This window comes from Lissotriton helveticus, chromosome 7 (genome assembly GCF_964261635.1).
Source record: "Lissotriton helveticus chromosome 7, aLisHel1.1, whole genome shotgun sequence".
Classification (NCBI taxonomy): domain Eukaryota; kingdom Metazoa; phylum Chordata; class Amphibia; order Caudata; family Salamandridae; genus Lissotriton; species Lissotriton helveticus.
In genome coordinates, this window is record NC_136068.1 from 1,277,671,463 (window position 1) to 1,277,689,507 (window position 18,045).

At 46.5% G+C, this 18,045-nt stretch overlaps 1 protein-coding gene across 1 annotated transcript in view; it reads left to right on the plus strand.

Annotated features, from left to right (window-relative positions):
* LOC144770184 (monocarboxylate transporter 6-like) overlaps positions 1 to 18,045 on the plus strand; it is a 354,090-nt gene that overhangs the window by 284,503 nt on the left and 51,542 nt on the right. Inside the window, exon 3 of the mRNA XM_078654492.1 lies at positions 15,766 to 15,909. Coding sequence (XP_078510618.1) covers positions 15,766 to 15,909 — 144 coding nt within the window. The remainder of the gene's footprint in view (positions 1 to 15,765; positions 15,910 to 18,045) is intronic.

Consider the following 18,045-nt stretch of genomic DNA (forward strand, 5'->3'; position numbering starts at 1 on the left):
ACTTATTTAGGTCTCAACTAGGCAGCGCTTGAGCTGTCTCTTCAAGACATGCTGTATTCAGGTATGGACTTGAAGCTTTTCCATTTTCCACCCATCTTTTCAATTGGCTCCTCTTACTGTCCTTTGTAAATGGTGGCTTTTTATTCGTGAATAGACTTAATAGTCCCTCCTTAGTACTGCCTTTTCTCCTTTTGTAACCTTCCATGAGGACTGCACCTGTAATATGTGTTGTTACTGTGTCTGTTTTATTTACAGTCTGTGAGCACTATTTTATTAAGGACTTTCTCCTAGCTACTGTTGCAGTCACGACAAGCTCTCCTGCTTACACCCTGCACACAAACTACTTTTAAGCAGCGAGGCACGCCTTCATCTTTAACAATGCCGGCCACGCCTTTCTTTTCTTTAGCGCGGCTAGACAAACTCTATTTTTTAAATATTATATGCTTTTAGTAAGCAGGTAGGCACGGACAGCGTGCTGTGCCTCTTACGATAAACATAAAATATTGAAAAAATAGTTTGTTGAGCCACGCTGTTCTTTTCTTCGGTGACGCTCGTCAAACTCGATTTTTCCAATATTATATTCTTTCAGTAAGCAGCGTGACACGCGGCTGTCCTTCATCTACACAAGGTCGGCCATGCCTTTCTTTTCTTTGGCATGGCTTGCTAAACTCTATTTTTTCAATAATATATACTTTTAATAAGCAGCATGGCACAGGGGGCGTTCTGCGCTGCTTATGAAAAACGTACATTATTGAAAAAATAGAGTTTGGCGAGCCACGCCTTTCTTTTCTATGGCATGGCTCGCCAAACTCTTATTTTTTTCAATATTATACGCGTTTAGAAAGCAGCACAGCTGCCGCTATCCTGTCGCCTGTCAGCCGCTTGAGATAAAGGCTACGTGCTGCGCTGCTTGCGGAAAACTTACAATATTGAAAAAAATAGAGTTTAGTGAGCCGTGCCTTTCTTTTCTTCGGCGCCGCTCGCCAAACTCTATTTTTTCAATTTTGTAATTTTTTCGCAATCCAGTTATGTGCTTCGACTCACCGAAGGCTCCTTGGTGGTGGTTGGGGATGTAGAACTTGTGAGATAAGAGAAGGTTAGAAATGTGTACCTACCTGCAGTATTGCATCTTCTGAGAAGTTCTGCCCATAGCTGGAAGCTAATGTCACTGATCCAAACCATAGCTCCACACAGAAAGACTCATTTCAGCCCCTTGTGATCTATGAAATCTCTCTTTGGCCAGCAAAGGAGGAAAGCAGTCACCAGGCCCATAGACAGGAGTATATTCTTAGGGCGAAGTGGTACAATATTTAAAGCTTTTAAAGTAAGCAATGTATTTTGGTGGCTTTTAAGCTTTAGTATTTTTTCAACTCACAGGAATCGTGCGTGAATTGGATTTAAAAGCTAGGATTAATAGAATGTTCACCAGGGACATTTGGGGAAATTGAGAGGCAAATTGTGTTCTATGAGCACAGAAGGGTATCCCGCAGTCACAGTTCCTCCGCCCTATTTATGAGTGAGGGAAACACTCAGAGCGCCCACCCCTGCCGGCCTCCCCAATGCTCAGAGCGGCCACCCCAGCCCCCTGCTGCCCACCCCGCGGCTCAGATAAACCGTTTTAAAAAGTCTATTTTCTTACGGGTCAGATGTCATGAGGTTGTATTAGCAGAAAAACGCCTTCCTTTCAAACTTTTTAGAAGTCGGACTTTTCCTCACAGTTATACTCCCTTGTGGTTTTACCTTCCTTAAAGCTTGCTTCCCCCACTTTGGCTACGTGAAAACAAATGTTTATACTGGGCGTCCTGGTTTGTACATTCCCAAAATAGTTAAGCGCTGTGGCAGTAAACACTTAAAAAAGCTTCGGTTTTGGGTCTTGAATAACAAAGCCAACCCTTTCCTACATTTTCCAGCACACCTGTGGTTTCTGTGAAAGAGTTAGTGATATTCCAACTTTGTCACCACCCGACCCTATCAGTTGTAAATAAGATGTGTTGATAATATCGAAATAGGACTCGGTTTACCGACCTCAGAAAAATGTAAGTTTGAGTTGGTCTTGTCAGAATTTGAGCTTGTGATCTGCAGGTGGCATCTGAAAGCTTTTACCTTAGTGAGCCATTTGAGAGGAAAACAGTGTATTTATCAGGGAGGCGTGCAGTGCTTAATTTGAGCCGGTGTTTCCGAGCACTTAATTGTCAGCTTCCCTGCCCCCTGGCTGTGCTTGCTCCCCTGCCCCCTGGCTGTGCTTGCTTTCCTGCCCCCTTGCTGTGCTTGCTTCCCTGCCACCGCTTGCTCCCCTGGCTGTGCTTGCTCCCCTGCCCCCTCGCTGTGCTTGCTTCCCTGCCCTCTGGCTGTGCTTGCTTCCCTGCCCCTTGGCTGTGCTTGCTCCCCTGCCCCCTGGCTGTGCTTGCTCCCCTGCCCCCTGGCTGTGCTTGCTTCCCTGCCCCCTGGCTGTGCTTGGTCCCCTGCCCCCTGGCTGTGCTTGCTCTCCTGCCCCCTGGCTGTGCTTGCTCTCCTGCCCCCTGGCTGTGCTTGCTCCCCTGCCCCCTGGCTGTGCTTGCTTCCCTGCCCCCTGGCTGTGCTTGCTTCCCTGCCCCCGGCTATGCTTGCTTCCCTGCCCCCTGGCTGTGCTTGCTTCCCTGCCCCCTGGCTGTGCTTGCTCCCCTGCCCCCTGGCTGTGCTTGCTTCCCTGCCCCCTGGCTGTGCTTGCTTCCCTGCCCCCTGGCTGTGCTTGCTTCCCTGCCCCCTGGCTGTGCTTGCTTCCCTGCCCCCTGGCTGTGCTTGCTCCCCCGCCCCCTGGTTCCCCTGCCCCCTGGCTGTGCTTGCTCGCCTGACCCCTGGCTGTGCTTGCTCCCCCACCCACTGGTTCCCCTGCCCCCTGGCTGTGCTTGCTTCCCTGCCCCCTGGCTGTGTTTGCTTCCCTGCCCCCTGGCTGTGCTTGCTTCCCTGCCCCCTTGCTGTGCTTGCTCTCCTGTGTGTGTGTGTGTGTGTGGCTCTGGGTGTCTGTGTGGCTCTGGGTGTCTGTGTGGCTCTGGATATTTGTGTGGCTCTGGGTGTGTGTGTGGCTCTGGGTGTGTGTGGCTCTGGGTGTGTGTGTAGCTCTGGGTGTGTGTGTGTGGCTCTGGGTGTGTGTGTATGTGTGTGGCTCTGTGTGTGTGTGTGTGTGTGGCTCTGTGTGTGTGTGTGTGTGTGTGTGTGGCTCTGTGTGTGTGTGTGTGTGGCTCTGTGTGTGTGTGTGTGTGTGGCTCTTTGTGTGTGTGTGTGTGGCTCTTTGTGTGTGTGGCTCTGTGTGTGCGTGTGTGGCTCTGTGTGTGTGTGTGTGGCTCTGTGTGGGTGGCTCTATATGTGTGGCTCTGTGTGGGTGTAAATGCAATAGGTCATGCATTTGCGAGCTATTAAGCTATTGGCATTGTAAATGACAATGCCATTTATTTAACGATTAAGCTATTGGCAATGTAAATGACAATGCCATTTATTTATGATTTAAACTTTTTTTTTTTTAAATGTCATGAGCAATGCCAATAGCTCTACCTTTAATAAAGCCGAGACCATTGCATTGTAAATGCTTGTTTTATATAGCCATAATGCACATTTTATTTTTTAATGGGGGAGTGTGTTGTGAGTAGTGAGTGGGCAGGTAATGAGGCAACATGGAGGCAAGAGGACTGGAGAGAAGTTTGTGGGCGGGTTGACAGAAGGACTAGTGAAAGATAACAAAGAGGAAGCACACTTACAAAAGAAGGTGAGCAGGCGTGGTAGCACAGGGACAATGAAGGGTAGATTCGCGGGAATTGGTCAGACCATATGAACTTAAAGACTGCTATACAGGCGACGTGTTTGCCTTCATCCGAAGGAAAAAGAATACAAAATTGAAAACTGGAAAGCATATCAGGCCAGTAACATTTGCCATTATGTGATCAAACATAGGTTTGGTTAAACATTGGCCAACGCATTGACACCTTTGCTGACCAATTTACAGGAATGTTTGTGATCTCTTCCCTTCCCCAGGACATGTTTAGAAAGTATGGCAAATTGTTCGCTTGAAAGCATATTGAAAGCAATTATTATTATTATTATTATTATGCTGTTTTGTTACGCGCTCAATTACTGCCTGAGTATCCTGGCGCGAAGATGAAAAAAAAAGAAGAAACAGAATAAAAGCTAAACTAGGAGACAAAAGGCAACTAAAAGGCCAACCTGAACAAATGTGTTTTCAACGCTTTTTTAAAAGTACCGAAGTTCAGGGTAGCACGCAGGAATAATGGAAGCTCATTCCAGGCCGAGGCGGCCTTCACCGCCACTGATTGCCCTCCCAGCCGGGCACGCCGGAAGCGAGGGACCTGCAGCAGATGTTGAGCGGCAGAGCGCAAGGGCCTATTAGGAGAGTAACGACTAAATCGTTTCATCAAATATGTAGGCCCTTGCCCATTTATGGCTTTGTGAGCCAGTGTAAGAATTTTAAAAATGATCCGTTGTGGAACTGGCAACCAGTGTAAACTCTGCAAGTGATTCCTTACGCTCACCCGGCTGGGGATATTACCTAGCAGTCTGGCGGTCGCATTTTGAATCACTTGGAGACGCCTCACCAAGTAAGCTGGGGAGCCGCTCAGCAAGGCGTTGGCATAGTCAAGACGCGAGAGAATTAACGCTCTCGCTACTGACTCTCTTGCTGACGAAGGAAGATAAGGAAAAAACTTCCGAAGCGCTTTAAGGGTCCCAAAGCAGCCCCCCGTCAGCTTCTTAATGTGCCCCTCGAACCGGAGGTCTTCTCCGAACCAGACCCCCAAGTTCTTAGCGAGGACATTGACTAAACAGGGCATCGGAAAGCCAGCCGGCCAAAGTAATTCTCTGAAGCTAGGGGGAAAATGACCATACAGCAAAATTTCCGTCTTGTCCTCATTACACTTCAGTCGTGAGGAAGCTAGCCAATTAAAAACTGAGGATAGACAGGACTGAATCCGCCCTGTGTCTAAGACATCACTGGGCCACGTAAATAGCAGCTGCGTGTCATCCTCATAGGCAATAATTTTGGCCCCCAGTTGTTCGGCCAGCTCTATCAGGGGGGTCAAATAAACATTAAAAAGCAAAGGGCTCAGTGTGGAGCCCTGAGGGACCCCCGTCGAAAGGGGCTTAGCCATAGATGAAAAAGGGGGAAGCCAGACCTGCTGGGATCTGGACGAGAGAAAAGAGCTCAGCAAGTCTAAAGCTAAGCCTGTGACACCGATATCAGCAAGCCGAGCGAGAAGGCGCTGATGTGGCACCGTGTCAAACGCGGCAGAGAGGTCCAATAAAATTAGAGCCGCTCTGCCGCCACTGTCCAGACACTCCCTAACCGGTCTTAAAATGCTTTAAATCACAATTAAATACTGCATTACCCCTGTTCCTCCGCTTCTATCAATTTCCTCCTGTACGCTGGCACATACCAGTCCCGCTCACAATCTTTCCCTGCTTTATCTCTAGCCCTATGGCACACTAACAAATCTCCCTTTCTCCCCATAAGCTCCCTTTCTCTGTCCCCTCTTCTCTCATTTGCACATTTTCTATCTCACACTCGCTGTATTTCTTATCTTCCATTTTCGTATTTCCTATCTCTGCTCTCTTATCTTTCTCAGTCTTCCTCCTTCCCTTTCTATCTCCCAAGATCTTCGATCTGTATTTCTCTCATACTAAATCTCTCTCTTGTGTTTTGCCTCTTATGCCTTCGTTCTCCTTCATAATCTCACATCCTTTTCTAGAACCCTTCATTCTTTCTCTTCTAGCTAGTTTTCACGCTTTCTCCTTCTTTTTCTCTCTACCCATCCTCTGCCTATATGCACCTCCCGCTATGTCTCTGCTCTGTTTACTTCCTACCAGTGGCCCTGTCACTATTCTTTTGGTCCACCAGGGAAATATCTTAGCTAGACAGGTTCAGGGTCATTGATGTTAAATAAAATGAAAGGGAAGTATGGAAAGGCACGGCAAGCGTTAACCATTAATGCTGTAACTCGCATTAAACCTTGCTGCAGCACATTTCATGGGTGTTCAATCTGTATTGTTCTTCTAAACACTCCTCCTCACTTGAATGCAGTGCAAGTTTGATTTGGGAATTTAATCTTTTGGGCGAGGCAGTGGAGTCATCAATTATGAATATTTTTGGGTTTTAACATACCTAAAGCAAGCTAATCTGTATTAGTCATGTAACTCGGCAGAAGGCCAATGCTTCTCTCCGTATTCTGAATACAGCTAAATTAAACCACAAAGAGTTGGTAGTAGGGACCAATCTGGCAATGCAGCTTTTGCTTGTCCAGAGGGAGTGTTAAATGCAGCGACAGCTGACGGGCCAGATCCAACTTTGAAGTAACGCTTTATTCAATAAAGGCACTCAATGGAGCTTCAGCAGGAAGTTACAGACTGAGCTATCTACCGCCTAATAATCCTGGAGGAATACTAAGTGGAAGGACCGTAGCTTCAGGGGGCGTGTTTGGGGTGTTACACCCCTCAAATGCAATATTCCGTAGTAAATAGTTGGGTACAGATGTTTAAGTCCGATATAGTGAGGTGTTTGTCGGATTTCATTTAGGATTTGTGCATACACATGCAGACAAAAACACACTCACCCACACTCTAGTTTCAGTTTCAAAGGTCCTAAAATGTTTATTTTAAAAAACCTTGAATTATAAGTGAAGGAGCCGGGTTCCACGTTCTAGACTTACTCTGGAACCCCTGGCCGATGGTTCTTTTTTGTCTGCTTGGAAGTGTGGAGGGGAGAACATTTTCCATTAGCCAATTACATTTTACAGTTTCAATAAACCATGACTCCGAAGAGTTGCAGACTCCCAAATCAGTTTAATTTGTATCTCCAACTGTTCTTGGCTTTGTAATAAACTAACACCTCAAGATGAGGTTATAGAAATACATTGGAACGAATACAAAGCCAAATCTACGAGTAAAGTTAAGGCGGTGAAGTAGGCACAAAATAACCAATTAGAGAATAAGGACACAAAATATCACCGCGCCTACATCCCGAGTCCCCTTCATTTAAGGTTCGAAGGTAAAAAGCATTATTCTGTCCCTACACTACCACTAACGTGACATCCCTACTTAGCATTTACATTTACCCAAATGCAAGTTCTGAAAAGGTGTCAGCTCGTGAAGGCTTCCTAAGAAGACCATTCACGTTGAATGAGTCAAATAGCATAAAGCTACAGAGCTCGTTCCAAGATGCTCTCTCTTCTCAAGGTAAGGCAAAAGTCCCCGGACTCTGTCCCTAACCCCAATACAAGAATCGAATGCAAACTCCCAGAGGGCAGTGCGGCATCACCTGATCCACGCAAGATACCTCCTCGTAGGTAACTTTCCATGCGGCAGTGATGCTCCCAGGCCTTGGCTCGATGACCTTGATTCCCAGGTTCTCTCCGGTGAGAAAGAACACCATCCCGCACTATCAGCATCGCCGTTCAATGTATCTTCTACTCCCTAAGCCCAACACCTAAAACAAAGACATTATTCTAACTAACAAAGAAGCGTTTCTCCACCTACAAAAGAAACGTGAGAAAGAACAAATTCTGCATATACATGAATTCTACTAGCAAACCCAACTAGAGAGCTCAGGGAGAAATACACTTTAGGCCTACAGAACTCGGCCAACATAAGGAGCAACACTAAATTAAATGTTAATGTGCACATTTAAATCAAGACATTACATAAGCATACGAATTATAATATTCCTTAGTGACCTGTAGAATTCTTCACATCAAGATTTTAGTCTAATTGTATGAAATTGTAATGCAGAGTCTACACTTATACAAAAATATGTACATTATTACAGTACACATCCTAATGACACAAATGTTAACATAATAAAGATTATATGCGGGTGCAGACTACTCATGATTATGATGCACCCATACAACCGCCAGAGCATTTTGTGCTCTATCATAAGTAACCCTCACAAACCACACTCCTCTCCCCTTCTACTGCGCCTTAAGGCCCCATTCTGCCCTGTTTCTCGTATAATGTATTTTAACGAGTGTGATTGTTGGGAACTCTGAAGCTCACCCCCCTCAATCTTATATAGCAAGCTATGTCTCTGCTCAGTACGGCAGCAGGTGCAACTTTGCTGCACCCCGTGATCCAAGGGCTCTGCACTGAAATAGCTCGAACTATACAGCACCTCTTGTCTAGAGGATGTGCTTATCAAATATGCGAAAATGAAAGACACTCCAGCACTGAAGCAGCCAAGTAAGAAGGCAGCAAATCAATGTGTTACAATTTTAGCACCAACATCCATGGTCATGAAAATCAGGATGGATAGGACCCTCTCAAAGCGGCACGAAGTAGCCACAACAAAAATGAGAGACATACTTTAAGGTAAAGATCTTTTTGCAGACTCGGATCTCTGCAGCACCCTTATTAAACTTCCTAACTAATCATTAACATTGTTAACTACATTTGACAAATTAAATTAACATCCCTGTAGCAAAATATTAACCTACTGAGCTGCAGTTCAAAATAGGCCTGTGTCCCTCAAAACACTCTATTATTGTAGAAGTGTCCAGGAGGGTCCATGGCATTCATCAGGACATGAGAAAATCGGCTGATCGTGCCACCGGTGTGGAGATTACAACGGGCAGATGGGCCAGAAACTGCACCATTCATCCTTGTGTAAGCCCCAATTGCTGCCACCGTCAACTAACCCCAAAACCTTACGATGGGGCGTGAAAGCCTTCGGCTCCCAATTCATAACTAAGATTGACAAATCTACGTCACGGGCTTGCGGTGGTGAGGCAGTGGCGAGGCTTCCCAGAGTGAAGGACCACAAGGAAGGGGAGACACCACAATGATCCTACAAGTGAATCAAGACTCGAGTACTGCCCTAGAGTCCAAGATCGGAGAAGTTTGAGTGGATATCGCACTCCTGCGCCACGATTGACATAATACCTCAGCAAATGTGGAGGGGTGCATCCCTGAGTTGGAGATCTTAAAACAGATGTGACCCGCCTGACTACATCCTCCTGGTCCCTCAATGAGCAGGCTGAAGACGCTGAGCACAGGGTGCACAGAAGTAATCTTTACTTTGCTGTATTTCCAGAAGGAGTGGGGGGGTCAACACCAGAATTATTCCTGGATAAGTGGGTGAAATCATGGATTGACAGTGACCTTTTGTCAGACTGCTTTATTGTTGAAGGAGCACATAGATCATTGACCCAGAGACCCCCTCTGGGGACACCACACGACCTGTGATCCCTAAAATTCTTTAATTGTCGGGATAGGGATGCTATCCTGTGAGGGGCAAGGCTGAAAGGACTAGCCAACCGTGTGAAGATATTCCAGGATTACACTTGCCACATTAAAACCCAATGGAAATTGTACAACGAGGTAAAAGAAAACCGTAAAGCCATGGGCCTACAGTATATACATCTTGTTCCCAGAGAGGCTGCAAGTAGTTAGCACAGGCAGGTCACATTTCTTTGACAACTCAGAGGGGGCCCAAGACTGGTTAAGAAAAAGAAGCATATGCGAGTTACCCAGCCTCAGTTGCGGCCGACATGACTCGCTGATGGGGGAACTGGGGGTTGTGGGGGGGCTGGGGATTGTGGGCGGTGGGGCTGAGGGTTGCGCGCGGTGGGGCTGAGGGTCACACGTGAGGGGTGTCACGCTTGGGTTAATTGAATAATCTTTTTTTTTTAAACGTACCTTTCCGTCAGCCGGGTTTCTGCGTCGTCTCTGCTTCTGCTCCTACTGCTGCTCTCCAGGAACAGAAAGCAGGCAGTCAGGCTCCCACCCTTAAGACAATCACAATGCTGCAAGCAGCATTGTGATTGGTTGGGACGCTGACCAGCCGGGGGCTAATGGCCCGGCCATGTTCTCCATGTAGGCTGCATTGCAGTCTGCATGGAGAAGGGCAGAGTGGGCATGACTGGTTTGGTCGGTCCCAGAAGGCCGACCAAACCAGTCATGCCCACTCAGGAGTGGGCATGCCCACTCAAGAGTGGGAACACCACTCCTCCCCTACCCAGTGCTGCTCGCAGAGCAGCCCTGCCCACCCGCATGCTCGCAGTCAAACCCTTCTGCTTTCTCGCAGTGCGAGAAGCAAAAACATGAAATGGTAGTTATTACTGTTTCATGTTTCTAGTTCTCGCACTGCGAGAAAGCAGAGGGGCGACGCTCCTCCGCCCTAGTGGAGGAGCTGCCCCTGCCCAGTCTCCCCCATTCCCCTGTGGCCGTGCCACGCTGGATTGTGCGGCCAAGTTGCGACAGGCAATGGCCAGCGGAGATATAGAAATAGGAAGCACTCCTGCAGGGAACGTCGGAGCCTCCTCGGAGAAGCAGGAATAATGTCATACAGACACCACTGGAGTACAGTGTGGAGCGGGAGGCTACTACCCGAGTGGGAAAAGATCATTAATTCACCTGCGAGAGACAGCTAAACTGGACACACTGAACTTCTTCATGCCAGCACTACTATATCCTGTCCATAACTCCTGACGGATGAGAAGTAAAAAGGCGACCCACTTGATGGTTTGATGGCACCTAGTTATGATTGGGGATACAAGTCCAGGTAACAGATGCCTCTACAGGGAGAAGGTACGGGGGGAATTGGGTGACAGGAAATTGATTGGGCTGTTATGCTGTTTGCTTTGTTTTCAATTGTCAGGACACCCATTGCTCCACACCTGATCCACACCACCCTACATACTGTATAGTCCCACTGCTGCAACCCAGGGTGAGTGGAGTCACCCAAGGGTCATCTTCCCTGCTCATGCAACCCCACGAGCACCCTGCTGTACAGGCCACTATGAATAGCTTTACAGTACTGACGTGGAATTTGAACAGTCTCCTTGACCAGGTTAAGAGAGGAGCTGTTTTGCAGTTTCTACAACTTCAAGTTGTAATGCTCAAAGATACCCTCCTATTGGGGTCTAATTGTACTTTCCCAGCATGTTATGGCTATAACAAGGAACACCATGTGGGATCCAGGGGAATAGCTACCATACTTCATAAAGCCCTACTGGTGGTAATTTCTAGGCTTACCTGTGACACCCTGGGGAGATATATGATATTAGAGAAGTTGCTGAATAGAACCCTCAATAACCTGTTAATTGTCTATATACCCCTCACACCTGAGAACCTCTACATTGACGACCAGCAGAGATCTTATATTATCTCTTCCGGTGAGCAGAACGCTTATGGGGGGATTTTAATGATATTTTTAGCCCTCCAGGCTCTGTGTGCGCCTGGCACCGGGATTAGAGAGGGAAGGATACTGGACAAATGGGCAATGAGCCTTGGGTTATGCGATGGATGGAGGGTCTGGAACCCCAAAGCAAGGGAATACACACATGCCTCAGTGGCACATGGTTCGCTTTCTCGCATAGACCTTATCTTGTTTCCACCTCTAGACATCATTCACACACAAGGCTCTGGTACCCTTTGCCCGGGGCACCTCGGACTATGTATACCACGGTCTTACTCCACATGAGGGATTGGAGAGGAGAAGGGGAGAAACAGATGTGGCACATTAACGCCTGGTTCCTCCAAAATAGTTAATTCACATTGACCCTACAGGCTCTACCAAGAATATACTGAACTAGAGAATGCAAGTATCATCGGAAAATACTGCAGAAAAAATGTAAATAATAGATTAATGTGCTCTTGAGTAGTGGGCAATTTTAGGAGATAAATTGGCAATGAATCAATGTTAGTTGACCTCAGATGCATACTGCGCAACACCTGCTCCGTCCACAGGCACGCCGTCGAACTCTGGGACCTACTCGATTCATCCTCCCCGGACGTCGCTTTCCTGACGGAGACCTGGATTAACTCCTCACCCGCAGGGACCACACCAACAGACTGGGAGGAGGAATCGCCATCGTCCACAGAAATACCCTCAGAATCTTGACCAACACACACCTGCACTCCCAGATCCACATCAATCCCAACACCAACCTCAGAGGAACCCTTGTGTACAGACCCCCCGGACCCTGGCCACAGTTCACTGACTCCATCACAGGTGCCATCAGCGCGCACGCCCTGGCCTCCACAGACTACATCCTCCTCAGAGACCTGAACTTCCACCTCGAGAACACCAATGACAGCAACCCAGTCACAATAATCGACAACCGAACCAGCCTCGGCCTCAAAAAGTTCGTCACGAAACCCTCCTACTCCCACCGGACACACGCTGGACCCCATTTTCTCCGCCAGCAGCCACGTCTCCATCAGCCACACCACCGAACTCCACTGGACCGACCACCACTGCATCCACTTCTCCTTCAAGAAAACCACAGCACACAAGCATCAGCAAAGGATGCCCCACAGCAGTTGGAACAAGGTCACTGAAGACCAGCTTACTACCACCCTGCCTGAGACCCACCGACCGACCACACCGACACCGACACAGCCGCCCGCAACCTCAAGCGATGGATCGAGGACTGCGCCAACCCTCTTGCCCTGATCAAGAAACCCACAAACAGACGCACAGACAGAAGAGCCATCTGGTTCACCGCTAACCTCCAGACATCCAAGCAGACATGCAGGAGACTAAAGAAGAAATGGCGCAGCGAGCAACAATCTGGACAACTATGCAGCCCTCAAGAACGCCAGCCGCAGACACCCCCAACTCATCCGAATGGCCAAAAGGACCTCCTTCAAGGAATGCATCGACAACAGTGCACACATTAGCAAAGAGCTCTGCAACATTGTGAAGGAAATCGCCAACCCCCGCTCCAACGACTCCCTAGCTACTTTCTTCCACCGCAAGATCGCAGACATCCACGACAGCTTGAACACCCAGACTCCTCGGACAGCCACCGACACCCCAGACTCACCACCCCCCAGTCACACCGATCGCCTGATCTCCTGAAACCACGTCAATGTTGAAGATACCATCAAGACCATGAACACCATCCACTCCGGCTCACCATCAGACCCCTGCCCCACCACATCTTCAACAAAGCGAGCTCCATCATGGCACCCCAACACCTTAAGATCTTAAACAGCTCATTTGAGACTGCCACCTTCCTGGAAAGCTGGAAACACGCAGAGATCAATGCCCTACTCAAGAAACCCAAGGCAGACCCTAAGGACTTCAAGAACTTTCGGCCCATCTCCCTGACACGTTCCCGGCGAAAGTCATCGAGAAGATCATCAACAGACAACTCACCCAATTCCTCGAAGAGAACAACACCTTGGACTTGTCCCAATCCGGATTCCGCAGCAATCACAGCACCGAAACCGCCCTCATCACCGCCACCAACGACATCAGGGCCCTGCTGGACAACAGCAGGGACAACAGCGAAACAGCACCCCTCATCCTTCTGGACCTCTCGGCCACCTTCAAAACCGTGTGCCACCACACCCTGCGCAAACAACTCTACAACGCAGGGATCTGCAACAAAGCCCTGGACTGGTTCAACTCCTTCCTCACTGACAAAACCCAGAGAGTCTGCCTCCCTACATTCCGTTCAGAAGCCACCAAGATCACCTGCGGCGTACCCCAAGGATCATCCCTCAGCCCGACCCTCTTCAATGTCTACGTGACACCGCTCACCAACATCGTCCATGCACATGACCTCAACATAGTCTCATACGCCGACGAAACCTAGCTGATCCTCTCCCTCACCAAAGACCCCGCCACCACCAAAAGCAACTTCCACGCATAGATGAAGGCCATCGCCAAATGGATGAAGAGCAGTCGCCTCAAACTGAACTCGGACAAGAAGGAAGTCCTCATCCTTGGCTGCACTGTGCAACCTGGGGTTCATCCTGGACTCAATGCTCTCAATAACCCGACAAGTCAACGCTGTCTCCTCTGCCTGCTTCAACACCCTCCGTATTCTTCGCAAGATCTACAGATAGATCCCCACCGAAACCGGAAGGACAGTCAGCTAGGCCCTCGTCACCAGCAGGCTAGACTACGGCAACGCACTCTACGCGCAAACCACGGCCAAACTTCAGAAGAGACTCCAACGGAAACAAAACACCTCTGCACCCCTCATCCTCGACATCCCCCGCCACAGCCACATCACCGCCCACCTGAAGGACCTGCACTGGCTTCCCATCAACAAGAGGATCACCTTCAAGCTCCTCACCCACGCTCACAAAGCACTCCACAACGTAGAACTAGCATACCTCAAAAAGTGACTCACCTTCTACACCCCCAACCGCCAGCTCCGCTCCGCTGACCTCGCCCTCACCACCGTTCCACGCATCCACCGGAGAACCACCGGCGGCAGATCCTTCTCCCACCTCGCTGTCAAGACATGGAACACCCTCCCCATCCACCTATGACAGACCCAGGACCTGCTGACCTTCAGGAGACTCCTCAAGATCTGGCTGTTTGATCAGTGGCTGCTCCTGCCCCCTCCCGCCCCCCCAGCACCATGAGACCCTCACAGGTGAATAGCGCGCTCTACAAATGTTTGATTGATTGATTGAATCAATCTAGAATGGCTATGCTAAACCGATTTTTTAAATCAATAGGGACGCACTTACAAATAAAAATAGCCGAATCACCCTTTGAGGCAATAATTTTGTGAATAAACTAAAAGTTCCCATTGTGTGCTTTGTACACTAAAGGGTGTAGGTTTGAACTGGTGAATCCTTCGAAGTAGAGATATAGGGCCAGATGTAGGAAGAAAAATTGCGATCACAAACGCTGAAATTCTGCGAATTCACGTTGGTGGTAATTTGCGATTTCCTTTAAAAAAGCCCTTTTTTGCTTTTTTAAAAGTGCTATGTGGCACTCATTCACGCCCTTAGGGCATGTATGTGTGCCACATGTACATAAATGCAAATTTCAGGGGTGAAACAGGGTGTCCCTCTGGAACCCTTGCACCCTTGAAATTGCACACGCAATTTGCGAGTACCTGTTGGACACTCGCAAATTGCGTGCGCAATTCCCATTCATTCCTATGGGCCTCTAGGCCATAGGAATGGAATTTGCAATTAAGGAATATTAAGGAATCGCAAAAAATATTGAGATTCCTACCTACATGGCATTTTGCGAGTCCCTAATAGCGATTCCCTAAAAATCGCTAATAAGGACTCGCATAACTGCTTTTACCTACATCTGGCCCCTGGTCTGGTAGTTGATGTGCAGGCTTACAAACTAGAAGACCTGCCATCGGATTTTTTATTTTCCGTTCTTTTCAATGCATATGGCACGGGCAGTGTTTCTACTATGGCACAGCAATTTTCCCTTGAAAGTAACCCAGTATTTTGCACAAGTTTCTGCTTTACTCAAAAGTGTAGGCCTGATTCCATATTATTGAAAAATAGTGCTACTGTGACAGGGACTGCAGTACTGCCATAGTTCATACTATCCCGTTCAGAACTTCCTACAAAACCTATGGTCGTTCAGCCAATATATTTTTTTTAAATGTGCTGCAAGATGCACCATTCGGCCCTCTTTTTTCACATTTTCCATGGGGGGAGTATCTTTCTTGGGTAGGCTGTGGCCTGCTCAGCGTGACACTTGGTATGCCTAGTTTTGTCACTCCTGCCTTGGGTTCCTGGTCTCTTTATGCCTGATGTATGACTGTTGCTATCATGAAACAAGGCAGCGTCTGGAAGTGCACTTAAAGTCATCAAACAGATGCACCACTGATGATCATTATAAGCCTTACTTAGAAAGTGTTTTTCGCAAAACGTGTCCCTTGCCAAGATTTGGTAATAATGATGTCCTAGGTGGTCTCTCTGTTGTGTGAAGTTTCATTATCCTATGTTACAGGTATATGTTCATGCACCTTTGTGGTGGGTTGTCACAGCCTCTTCATTATGTCACAGGTCCTGTCTGCAGTATACTAGTGGAGCGCTATGGCTGTCGGGTGACGGTCATCATAGGAGGCATCCTGGCCGGAGTGGGAATGGTGTCCAGTTCCTTTGCCCAGACCATCATTCAGCTTTACGTGACCGCAGGTTTCATTGCAGGTAAGTTACTGCAGCGATGCCCTACCCACAGCAGATTCAGTACACACCCGGATAAACCCTTCTGTAAGCAAATCACAGCAGCGATCAGCTGCGCTTCCAGTACTACCCATCGCTAGACGTCACAGCGGAGACACCCTACATGCATTTCTTCTCCTCTGTATGTACGTAGGCAGGGCCGGACTGGCAGTACCGGCATCGGGTGTTCTCCCGGTAGGCTGTAAGGTTGGGGGTTGGTTTTGCAGTGGTGGGGGTTGGTTTTACAGTGGCGGAGGCCGGTTTTGCAGTGGTGTTGCATTATGGTCCCCCCAGTAACAAAAGCAGCAAGCAAGAGTTTCCAGCCTCACGGGTCCAGACAGTGCTTCCCCAGGAGCTGGTCCAAGAAAATTACCAGGGCTGCTTTGGGTTCCGAATCCGGCCTTGGATATAGGGCCATGTTCCTTAAGTTTGTGCGATTGTGCATGTGAGAGCTTGAGATCAGCAGAAGTGGTCTTATTATCATAGCGATAGAGAATAGTTGCGGTTTGGAAACAGGAAGTAAACTGCTCATCGTTACAGTCACAGGCCGCACCTGTGACTTTACAGAGTTTCTGCCAACACCCCAACGACACTTGTGGGCATCCACCTGAGTACAGACTCTCAAACTGGCACCCTACCTGGACCATGACTCTATGCCCTGCCTTGAAAATCCCCCTAGGCTTTTCAGCCCCTCAGGATGAAATACATGTAGGCTGATCTAGCGATGTAAACGGAAAACAATACAAAGATTTCTATGTGAACATATAAAGAAGATAAATAAAGGAACTATAAGCTACTAACAAAACTAAATTGCACTTATGAGTAAATCTACACACGTATTTTACTATTACATCTTGAAGTAACTTTTCTACTTTTGGCTCTTCACAAAATTTAAGTGCAAAGTTGCTCAAAATCTAGACTTAAACCACTCCACCCCTAAAAAAGAGATGGAGGCAAATTATGATTGTAAAATGCTAAAAACAGTAGTAAATCCAGCACTACACAAGGCCTGCCACTGGTACTGCAACACACTTCAACAGAGAATAATAGAGATATGGACTTAAAATAAAACCCTCTAAGAAATAATGTAAAATGTAATTATTTAAAATAGTTAGAAATATAAACCAATATAATTTAACGTTAAAAATAATTTATAAAAATTGGGTATATTTTTAAGTTGATTGTGAAATATTGTAGGATCCTTTTTGCATTTAAACATTAATGTAACAATACATGTTATTAAAATATATTTGAATAGTTTTTAATCAATTCTATAATCAATCAATTATATAAATCACTTAGGCTAAAAATTAATCTGTAATAAAAATATTTGTTTATGTTGTGTGAATTTAAATTTTAGTTCGAACATCAGAAAATATACTTTAGTGTATTATATTTACATTAATATCATATTTAATGTACAATTACGTCAATATTAGAAACCATAGAAAATACATTCACAGTTGTTTTAACTTGAAAATATTTCTTTTTTAAGTTTTGAGTGTAATAAACTCTGGCCCGACTGCGTAGTCTCTCTATGGTAATGAGTAGGGAAAATCTTAAAAGTTTATTAAACTTAAAAAATTACAAATATTTTACTTAAATATGAATGTGAATTAATTGTATATATGTATTTTAAATAAACAACAAATTAAAAAAATGCCACAGCACTATTACATTATTTTTTAATTAAATCATTAATTAGTGTCAATATTTTTCATTAAATTATCATTCTTTTTCTGCAGTTACAATCCTACTAAAGTAAAAAATGCATTAATAATTATTTAAAGTGATATATAAAATGTATTAAGTCATTACATTTTATTTAATAAACGGTATTCTTACACTGATTTTTAAATGCAATTTTGTTTATTAAAATATGCTATTATTCAAATAAAAAATATGTACTATTTTCATAAAAAAAAAATAGAACTAAATTTGTTTTTTTAATATTTTTAACTATTTAAAATAACGTGTAATGTAATCGAACATTATTTTTAATGGGGTTTTATTTTAAGTCCCCAGCAGCATTATTTACCATGGGAGGAAGTTGAAATGCCAGTGGTTGACCTGCCAGGAAGGACCACATCCAAGGTGACCTAAGGACTTCAGCCCTTGTCA